Source organism: Cucurbita moschata, unplaced genomic scaffold (assembly GCF_002738365.1).
Source record: "Cucurbita moschata cultivar Rifu unplaced genomic scaffold, Cmos_1.0 Cmo_Scf00011, whole genome shotgun sequence".
NCBI classification, from domain to species: Eukaryota; Viridiplantae; Streptophyta; class Magnoliopsida; order Cucurbitales; family Cucurbitaceae; genus Cucurbita; species Cucurbita moschata.
In genome coordinates this window covers 2,670,465-2,681,663 of record NW_019268527.1, presented here as the reverse complement: position 1 = coordinate 2,681,663, position 11,199 = coordinate 2,670,465, and the positions used below count along the sequence as shown (strand labels likewise).

Sequence of the window (11,199 nt, the reverse complement as noted above, 5' to 3'; positions counted from 1 at the left end):
TACATCACATATTTTTACACATTTTGAAATAGTAAAAAGTCAACTATAAACGATAAAAAGTAAACCCCAAATCTTAATAATTTTTGTGTAATTATCAACCCGGCCCTTTTTACACATTATATATCCCGAAATTTTTTTGTTCTAATCATGTCCTCGACCCTCGATAGGCATCAGACAACGATACACTCCAAACACAGACTTATTAATTCTCCATTTCAAACCGAGATTTATAACTCCTCGTATTAACTAACTCCCGAAACTAAACAACTTCATTGAATAATTCTTCTCTTCACCCCGAACGCTCCTAGCTCGTCACCCCCACCAACACCAATCATAAAAATCTTATCCATTATTCCTATCCATAAAATGATTTCCACGAACATTAATTATAAAATATAATATTTGTTTATAGATTCATCATTTATATATAAATAAATTAAATTGCAATTATCACATTCCCATAATTATTATTTTAAAATTTAAATTATGGAAAAGAAATTATTTTTAATTCCATACTTCAGTCACTCATCTTTTTAAATCTTATTAATTTAAATCAGCAAAATTAATAATTTTAAAAAAGCATAAACCAAAGGACAAAAATGTCCAAACAACTAAAAGTATGGATACCCCACCAAAAGACCTTTTTTAACAAAAAAAAAAAAAAAAAAAATAATAATAATAATACTTTTTACCACCAATCTTAAAATACACATAGTTAATATTTTATTTTAAAAATAAATTTAAACTTTAAAAAATTTAAAAAAATACCCTTGAAATACTTTTAAATTTTTAAAATTTCCATTAATACCCTTAAACATTTTTTTTTTAATTTTAAAAATATTTTTAAATTTTTTTTTGTTATTAATTTTTTTAAAAAATAATAATAATTTAAGGCACAATAATTAGGAAAAGGGAGGAAAAAAATCCTCTCGTGAAGCAAAAGCGACTAACAATGGGAAAAGCCTGCAAAAAGCTACCTCAATCATTTTTTTCCCTTTTTTATTTATTTATTATTATTATTACTTTATTTATTTATTTATTATTATTATTTTTTTAATTTAAAGGAAATAAAAAATTTAAAGCAAATGATCGATGCACAAGTCACGCAACGTTTGATGGTTATTAGAGATGTACACGCATTGATAACCATCGAGAGCGTACACAAATTAGTTTAAGTTGGGTCGAAGAATTTTGTTTCTAAATGACTTGAATAGGGTTTACGGCCCATCTGCTAAATATGCCAAATATTCTTATTTTTCGTAATAATCTTAAAATGAGAATTGAGTCGTAAACCCTATTTTCGAATCGGCTGAGTTGGTTGAGTTGACTCGACCCAAATCGAAATCTTTTGAACTGAAGTTTGAACACCTGAGAGGAGTATGGAGAAGTAATAATGTTTACTGAAACGCTAATTCGAGGGCTTTAATTTTAGGGAAAGGACAAGCCATGTTGGTTGATAAAAGTGCAATCACATGCAATTTCATCACATATTTTGACTCTTTCCTACACGAACATGGTTGTTTTGTCTCTCCCTTTTAGAAAAACTTGGTCATTTTTTGTCTTTTTTTGATCTGTTTGAGCTATGATATCGAGAATGAATGAGCTGGGTGTTGATTAATTTATGTAAAGAATTGAAAGAAAAAACCTTGTTTCTCGAGCTAAGTGCAAGCTACTTATATTAGTATCGAGACATCAACAACTTGTTCTAACGATCTTTCTTGAATATAGAATACTGTATAGATATCCAGACCAAAATGGAACGACAACACGTTTGTTCATCAATTTTTTTTTGTGGAAGACAATTAAGAGTGTTCAAAAAAATCTGATCAATTCAACCTGACTCGTATAGTTTAGGTTGTGTTAGTTCAAATAATTGAAAAGTTTATCAATTCATCATTATTAAATTTTAAAATTGAGCGGGAGAATCCTAAAGAGAAATGGAAGTGGGGAAGAGAGATATGAATTGGCACGAGAGTTCCAACGATGAAATGGAGTCCACTCTGTTCCCCAAAAACAACTCCCGGTCCCCGTCTCCATCCCCATCCCCATCCCCATTTACATTCTCATAATGATTCCATTCCACTCCCACAAGAATATTCTCTCGTATTTCTGTCCCTATTTAATATTACTTAAATTCAGTCGAGCTCAAAATCATTCAACTCGTTAAGACAAGATTCAATCTCTATCCCTTCACGTTGAACTAAAAGAATACCTATCGCGCTCGATTGGCTGACCATGTTAGTACTCACAGGCTACCTTTGCATACTCGAAACAAATACTAACTCTTTGTCTTAGATTCCCGATCCCTATTCCTCTTAGCCCTATACCACTACCAATCGTGAAAGAAAAAAAAACCATAAATTCATTTTTTGATATAAAAATGGGAACATAGTTTTAAATATATCATCTTTAATTTTATTCTAAAGTATTATTTAATGTAGTTCGAGAATTTTTTTTACGAACTTTAATAATTAATCAATAAATTTTGAAAAATTTCATATTCGTGCTGTATGTTCCAAGGATTGGGTTGTTTAAATGTGTAGAGATCAAAAAGAATACCAACAATAAAAGCACTCTACTGGGCCGACACTAACACTGAGAGACGAAAGTTAAGGGAGCGAATGGGATTAGATACCCCAGTAATCCTAGCCGTAAACGATGGATACTAGGCGCTGTGCGTATCGACCCGTGCAGTGCTATAGCTAACGCGTTTAAGTATCCCGCCAGGGGAGTATGTTCGCAAGAATGAAACTTTGGCCATTACATGAGCTGGGTTCAGAACGTCGTGAGATAGTTCTATCCATATGCAGTGTACGTATTAGAGCATTGAGAGGATGTTGCCCTAGCTCGAGAGAACCTCGAAGGACGCACTTCTGGTGTACCAATTATTGTACCCACGGTAAACCCAGGATAGTCCACTCCAAAATGAGTGCTATACTGTTCCAGACTCCCAAATGTGCATCTAATAATTTGGTTAATTTTGTAATTTAAAACATAATTTCTATAATTTTGAAAATTAAAATAATTATTTATTTTGATAAAAGCTTAATGGACTATAAATACCCCTTCGTCATTATCACAATCCACACTCTAATTCAAATCAAAAGCCATGAACACAAAACCCTCCACTTTCCTCCTCTCTCTCCTCCTCCTCCTCCGCCTCCTCGCCGCCGCTTCCGGCGGCTCCCTCCGCGTCTTCCACATCTCCATCCATTCCAAGCCGCTGTCATGGGCCGACGGAGTACTCCAAATGCAGGCCAAGGACGAAGCTCGTCTCCAGCTACTCTCCTCCCTAGTCGCCCGCCGCTCCGACGCGCCCATCGCCTCCGGCCGCCAGGTGATCCAGAGCCCGTCGTACGTGGTCCGGGCAAACATCGGAACCCCTGCCCAGACGCTGCTATTGGCCCTGGATACCAGCAATGATGCCACGTGGATTCCGTGTTCCGGCTGCGTGGGCTGCCCGGGAACCTCCGTTTTCTCCTCTGATCAATCCTCCTCCTTCCGGCCGCTCCCCTGCCAGTCCCCGCAATGCAGCCAGGTAGGGCCCACTCCATTTTCTTTAATTATAAATAAATAAATAAATTCATGATATTTTAAGGGCATTATTGTCAGAAAAACAGTTCTTATTGGATTTCCGTACTAATTAAAAAAAAAAGTCTTTTTATTTTCATATACTATTGGGTATCTCTATAATGTCTGTCTGTCAGTCACCGACTGACTGTTCAGTCACGGACCAACAAATTTTTCCAATTCCCTGTCCACACTTGCACGTGATCTCTTGTTTTTTTTTTTCTAATTAATAAATATATTATTTATTTTTGTACTAATAATAATCTTACCATTTAAAAATAAAAGATAAAATACACTTATTGTAATTTTTTAATAATTTTATTTAATATTATTGAATTTTTTAAACATTTTTTTATAGAAATTTTAATTAATTTAATGTACTCTTAAAAGTTTTAATAATATTCTAAACTTATTTAAATAAAAAATATTAATATTTTATTTAAAACTATTTGACTTTTAGAAAAAAAAATTGGAGGGTATTTTTGAAAATTTAAGTATATATTTTAAACCAATTACAAAATTTAAGAGGTTTTTTATTAATTTAATTTTTTTTTTTTTACTTTTAACCAAATCATAAATTTAGGTTATGAATTGTCAAAATTAAAATTTGGAATTTTAGTATGAAATAAGATTATATTTAAATTTATAATTAATTTTAGAATTTGAAAAAATATTTATGACTCACAAAATTTCTTTTAACGTTAATCTCAGGTACCGAACCCCAGTTGCGGTACCAGCGCGTGCGGTTTCAACATGACATACGGCAGCTCGACGGTGGCGGCGGATTTGGTTCAAGACAACATAACGCTGGCTAGGGACTCGGTTCCGGCGTTCACATTCGGGTGCATCACGAAGGCCACCGGGAGCTCAGTGCCGCCGCAGGGGCTATTGGGGCTGGGCCGTGGCTCATTGTCGCTCTTGTCGCAGACCCAGAGTCTGTACCAGTCCACATTCTCCTACTGCCTTCCCAGCTTCAAATCGGCTAGCTTTTCTGGGTCGTTGCGGCTCGGGCCAGTGGCTCAGCCTAAGAGGATTAAGTACACACCGCTCCTCCGCAACCCGAGACGGTCGTCGTTGTATTATGTCAATTTGATCGGGATTAGAGTTGGTAGTAAAGTCGTCGACATTCCTTCTAGTGCTTTCGCGTTTAACACCGCCACGGGCTCCGGCACCATCATTGATTCAGGTAAGATTGTTTGTCGGGAATCCTAGATTAACTAATTTAAGGAATGATCATATATTTATAAATAAATCATACATTTAAAAAATAAAAAACAAAATTACGATAGCTTATGATCATATTATTAAATGTAAGTTTAATTTTGATTGGTATAATTATTCAGGAACGACGTTCACAAGACTAGTGGCGCCGGCGTACACGGCAGTGAGGGACGAGTTCCAGCGAAGAGTAGGCAACGCAACCGTCTCATCTCTTGGTGGCTTCGACACTTGCTACACCGTCCCCATCGTCTCCCCCACCATAACCTTCATGTTCGACGCAATGAACGTCACTCTCCCACCGGACAACTTCCTCATCCACAGCACCGCCGGATCCACCACCTGCCTTGCCATGGCCTCGGCGCCCGACAATGTCAACTCTGTCCTCAACGTTATTGCCAACATGCAACAACAAAACCACCGTATCGTCTTCGACATTCCCAATTCCCGTGTCGGTGTCGCCCGCGAACCGTGCTCTTAGAACGTGTCGTCTCCGATTCCGGTGATGTTTTACTTTCGGAGGTCTTAGGATAAGAGTGTCCGGTCATGGTTTGAGTTGGTTATGGGAAGGGGGTAAAATAGTAATTTTGAATTGGTGTTGAATTGAAAAGAGTGTTTTTATGGTTGTGTTATTGTGTTTCTTTTTATTTATTATTAGTTTGACATTTTAATAAAAATATTTAATTTTAAATTTATTTTTCAAAGACCATTAATATAATTATGATGTTTTATTCGAACCATGTGGACAAAATTAAAATACGATCTACAAGAAAAGAATATTTGAGACGACACATAAAAAAAAAAAAAAAAATTGTGGTTTGACCGTTTATGCATCTAATGGTCGGAATCACAACTCCACTAAATAACTTTTTACCTATCATAGGTTCGGTTTTGTTTGAGAACATTCATTTGGACGGTATTAAGTAGGAAAAATCTTTTGAAACAATCTGAAATTTCAAATTGATTGGATTGGTAACTGGAGTAACTCACTTTATAACTCAACTCAACTCTCTATTTTCAGGTTGGATTGAGCTGTGTTGTCTGGTTATTTTTTTCTTAAAAAAATTATTTAAAAAATCTTATTTATCCACCGTACATGTCTCTATTTTTAGGTTGTCAGGTTATTCTTTTCTATTTTTCAAAAATTCAACTCAATTCAATTTTTTTTTTAAAAAAATTTAATTCAACGATTTTTGAGTGGAAATATAAAATAAATAAAGTATAAAAACATTTTAAAAATTAAAAAAAAAACATTTATATTTTTTAGTATTACTAAAAAAAATATATATATATATAGAAAAATTTGTTAGAAAATTATTTTTTAGGACCCATTTGATAATTATTTCTAAAACATTATATATTTATTTATTTATTTATTAAAAATGTGTAAAGCAAAAGGCTATCAAAAGAGAGAAAGGGAATCCATTTAAAGTGCAACTTTTAATATTTCCAAGGCTTTTTTTTTTTGGCACATTGGCCGGTGGTGGTGGAGACGGTACTACCCGTTAAGCTAGTGGTGGTGGTAAATTCGGGTGGGCGACAGGCCCACGTGGCTAACCCACCACGTCTTACTCTCCCACCGCTCATTTTCTCTGTTACCATTTAATCTTATTACCGACTATTATTGACTCGTTTGATAATCATTTTATTTTGAATTTGTAAATTTACCTAATCCAACAACATTATTAGGTATAAAAACCAGTAGGAACGAGTTATTTACTTTTTACGGGATCGTAAAAGACAACTATGATTTACAACTCAATTTTAATATAATTATTTTTAATATAACCCGTGATATAACAAATAGTAAAAGAATTTTGAACGATGAACAAAAAAAAAAAAAAAATATCTTTTAGACATATATGCTCAATGGATATGGGATGGGATTGGCTTGATATCAAAGCTACCAAAACCCTAAAAGCATATCACTCTAAAAATAAATAAATAATAATAATAATTTTTTTTTAGGGTTTTAATTATTAACTCATTTGACAAAGAGTGATATCAATTCATTATGCCTTTAGGTTGCCCACTTACTCTCTATTGCCTTTTTTTTCCCCAAATGCTAGTGGTTCCATGTCCCTTTCTCATTCCTCTTATTATTTCTTTCAATTATTTTAGTTTCCAACTAAAACTCCACCATATTGCAAACCGCACCGTACTCGATTTGGTGTTGGAAGATATGACACTAAAAGTTATAGAGCTGATCGTTTTTTATATTGAGCCACTGAAGCAGTGCGTTGGGCTGTAATTGAACAATTACGGAGGAATGGAATTAATGATAGTTTGATTCGTGTAGATTGTAAAGTTGTTGGAACTACTTGTATTTGTTACTGTGTATGTGAGATCGTAGATCCTACATTAGTTGGAGAGGGGAATGAAACATTTTTTATAAGGGTGTGGAAATTTCTAACTAGCAAACGCGTTGTAAAACTGTGAGGTTGATGTCGATATGTATTAAGCCAAAACGGACAATATTTGCTAGCGGTGGGTTTGAGCTGTTACAAATGGTATTAGAGTCAGACACTGGGCGGTGTGTTAACGAGGACGCTAGATCTCCAAGGGGGGTGGATTGTGAGATCCCAAATCCCACATCGGTTGGAGAGAGGAACAAAACATTCCTTATAAGGGTGTGGAAACCTATCCCTAGCAAACTCGTTTTAAAACTGTGAGACTGATGATGATATGTAACGTGTCAAAGTGGACAATATCTGCTAGCGGTGGGTTTGAGCTATTACAAATGGTATCAGAGTTAGATATCGGGTGGTGTGCCAACGAGGAAGCTAGACCTCCGAGGGGGGTGGATTGTGAGATCCCAAATCCAACATCGGTTGGAGAGAGAAACAAAACATTCCTTATAAGTGTGTGAAAATCTATCCTTAGCAAACTCATTTTAAAACTGCGAGACTGACAGCGATACGTAACGGACAAAAAACGGACAATATTTACTAATGGTGGGTTTGAGCTATTACAAATGGTATCAAAGTCAGACACCAGGCAGTGCGCCAACGAGGACGCTAGGCCTCCAAGAAGGCGTGGATTGTGAGATCTCAGATCCCACATCGGTTAGAGAGAGGAATAAAACATTCCTTATAAGAGCGTGGAAACCTCTCTCTAGCAAACACATTTTAAAATCGTGAGGCCGACACCAATACGTAACAAGCCAAAATGAATAATATCTGCTAGCGGTAGATTTGAGCGGTTACAAATAGTATCAGAGCTAAACAAAAGGCGACATGCCAGCCAGGACACTAGGCCCCCAAGAGGGCATGCATGCTCACAAGGGCGTGGAAACCTCCCTAGCAAACACGTTTTAAAACCCTGAAACTAACAGAGATGCGTACCAGGCCAAAACGAACGATATCTACTAACGATGGGTTCCAATTATTAAAGTGTACGTAACAAAGATATTTTTTTTCTATCGATCGTTCATTAGAACAAATCACACAATCTCCATACCGAAAGAATGTCAACCTTTTGACACTTTTGTCACCTATCTTTCACTGTTTTAGTATTATCCATTTTATCGACCAGACCATAAACCAACAGCTAATATCACGTTCATACTTTTTCTCATAGTCAAAAGTTCAAATCTTCATCATCACGCTGCTTGTGTGCTCGTAAAACGTCTATCAAAATTTAGAATTAATACCCATTTATAGTTGGCCACTAGGAAGATATTCTCCAATTGTCTCTCAACAACGCTAGTGGTCATATTCCCAAAAGCTCAAACCTTTTGGTATTGGAAGATGTTAGCAGCTAATTAACAAAAGGGCAACTTAAAACCTAAACTCCCTCTTGCCCTAGCATGCAAACCCTTCTCTTCCATGGATATCAACCCCACTCCATCTCCACCCATCTCCGACACAAACCACCACCACCACCACCCTCCTCTTCCCTCCGCCGCCACGCACGGCGACCCTTCTCCAAAAAAAGCCCTTTCTTCCACGGTCGGTGACCGCCTCAAACGCGACGAATGGAGCGAAGGCGCGGTCGCCACCCTCTTGGAAGCATATGAATCCAAATGGGTTCTTAGAAATAGAGCCAAACTCAAAGGCCATGATTGGGAAGATGTGGCTCGTCATGTCTCTTCAAGGGCTAACTTCACCAAATCGCCTAAGACTCAAACGCAGTGTAAGAATAAAATTGAGTCCATGAAGAAGCGGTATCGTTCCGAATCGGCCTCCGCCGTTGACGCCGCCGCTGCTTCCTCCTCCTGGCCGTTGTATCATCGCCTTGATCTCTTGCTCCGGGGAAACACTCAACCACCTCCTCTTGCCACGTCGGTGATTCTGGTTGATGCGCCGCCGCCACCGCCGCCGCCTCCTCCGCCCTTCGAGGCGACGCTGAATTGTCTTGGATCTAATGGTGTTGATGGGATTATTCCAAAGGTGATTGATTTCTCTTTTGAACCACTTTTATTGGCTATAGCTCTTTGTCCCTTTTACTTTTCTTTTTTTAATTAATAAAATTATTTACAAATTTTATATATTTTTTAAAAAGATTAAACTTTTAATAATACCCTTAAAAGTTTATTATTTTAAAAAAATACCCTTAAATCTAAAAAAAAATTAAAATTAAAAAAATACCATTATTAATAGTTTATTTCAAACATTAAAAAATATATATATGTTAATATCCTTAAAACTTTTTAAAAAAATACAAAATTACCCTTACCGATAATACATGGAAAGAATTTTCAGTACCACGTTTTTTGAAATACCCATAAATTTTTAAAATTAGCATTAACACTCGTAATCTTTAAAATAAAATTAAAAAAAAAAAAGTTTAAAGGTATTTACCTTTAAAATAATCTATAAAGTATAGGTACGTGTTTCTGTCCATATAAACTTTTATTTATTATAAAGTTTAAGGGTATTAATGTCATTTTCAAAAGTTTACGAGTATTTTTTTTTTAACAGATAATACTAGCCGTAACAGTATTTTTAAATTTTTCAAGAGTTTGAATGGCATTAATGAAATTTTTAAAAGTTCAAGGGTATTTTTTAAACTGAACATTTTTTGGGAGCAGAACAGTATATTTGAAAGTTTTAAGGTATTTTTTGAGACAAATTGACATTATTAGCAGGAGGATAGAGTTGATGAAACAAGAGTATCAGATAAGGAGGAAAAGAACAAGAACAACAACAACAACGTTGTACTGGAGACAGATAGTAGCACACCAGCAATGCCATACAGCGACAACGAGAAGCTAAGATCGAAACAACAACCAAAAGCAAAGAAGACGAAGATGAAGAAGAAGAAGAAGAAGAAAACGAGGATGTCGGACGAGCTGGATGAGATCGCTAGCAGCATTCGGTGGCTAGCTGAGGTCGTGACGAGGTCGGAGCAAACGAGAATGGAGACGATGAGGGATATCGAAAGGATGAGAGCTGAAGCAGAGGCTAAAAGAGGAGAAATGGATCTGAAAAGAACAGAGATTATTGCTAACACTCAGCTGGAGATTGCTAAGCTCTTTGCAGCTGGTAGCAAGGCTGCTGATTCTTCATCAAGGATTGGGAGGCCCACTTCATTTAATTAAACAATCATCATTAATAATCATTACAAACCTTAATTTTATTCTTAACGAGCAACTTGTAGGTGTAACAGCCCCGATCCACCGTTAACAGATATTGTCCTTTTTGGGCTTTCTTTTTCGGGCTTCCTCTCAAGGCTTTAAAAGCTCTGTTTCCATCACAATCCACCCCCCTTCGAGACGCACGTCCTCGCTGGCACTCTTTTCTTCCTCCCATCATTGTGGGACCGACCCCAAATCCACCCCCCTTTGGGGCTAGCGTACTTACTGGCACCGCCTCGTGTCTACCCCCCTTCAGGGAACAGCGAGAAGGCTGACACATCGTCCGGTGTCTGGCTCTGATACCATTTGTAACAGCTCAGATTCACTACTAATAGATATTGTCCTCTTCGGTCCCCTCAAGGGATTAAAACGCGCTTGCTAGAGGAAGGTTTCCACACCCTTATAAATGGTGGTTTGTTCTCCTCCTCAACCAATGTGGGACATCACAGTAGTGGTCTAAACGGGTTGGCTTGGAAAAATCATTTGGGTCAACCCAAAATTTTCAGTTACTTGGGTTGGTGGCCCGAGCAACTTGCACAGAGTTCACAGCCCAACTCTTTATTTTTTTAATTGGATTGAGTTGTCGGTTTTCTGTTTTCTTAATTACTTAAAAAAAAAAAAATCTTATAAAAGTCAACTATCAAACATTTACAAGTCACAACAATCACTAATACGGCTTATAAACATCAAATACTCTTAATTTTCATACGGGTTACAGTTTAGGTGTGTAGTCAACAAATCGATTGATCGTTCTATTTTTACCAATTTTTATTATATTGATCGAGTTTTGGATCTTAAGAGGGCTCTATTTGTAGTTCAAAAAGGACAGGGAG

At 36.4% G+C, this 11,199-nt stretch overlaps 2 protein-coding genes across 2 annotated transcripts; both read left to right on the top strand.

The window, feature by feature from the left end:
• The first annotated feature begins 3,080 nt into the window (after positions 1–3,080).
• Positions 3,081–5,457, top strand: LOC111449626 (aspartyl protease AED3-like). The gene is made up of 3 exons (XM_023089602.1): positions 3,081–3,538; positions 4,282–4,756; positions 4,914–5,457. The coding sequence occupies exons 1-3, from the start codon at positions 3,110–3,112 to the stop codon at positions 5,267–5,269; spliced, it is 1,260 nt and encodes a 419-aa protein (XP_022945370.1). The 5' UTR covers positions 3,081–3,109; the 3' UTR covers positions 5,270–5,457.
• Positions 5,458–8,423: 2,966 nt separating this feature from the next.
• On the top strand, positions 8,424–10,375 carry LOC111449627 (trihelix transcription factor ASIL2-like). The gene is made up of 2 exons (XM_023089603.1): positions 8,424–9,179; positions 9,878–10,375. The coding sequence occupies exons 1-2, from the start codon at positions 8,616–8,618 to the stop codon at positions 10,328–10,330; spliced, it is 1,017 nt and encodes a 338-aa protein (XP_022945371.1). The 5' UTR covers positions 8,424–8,615; the 3' UTR covers positions 10,331–10,375.
• Positions 10,376–11,199: the final 824 nt, after the last annotated feature.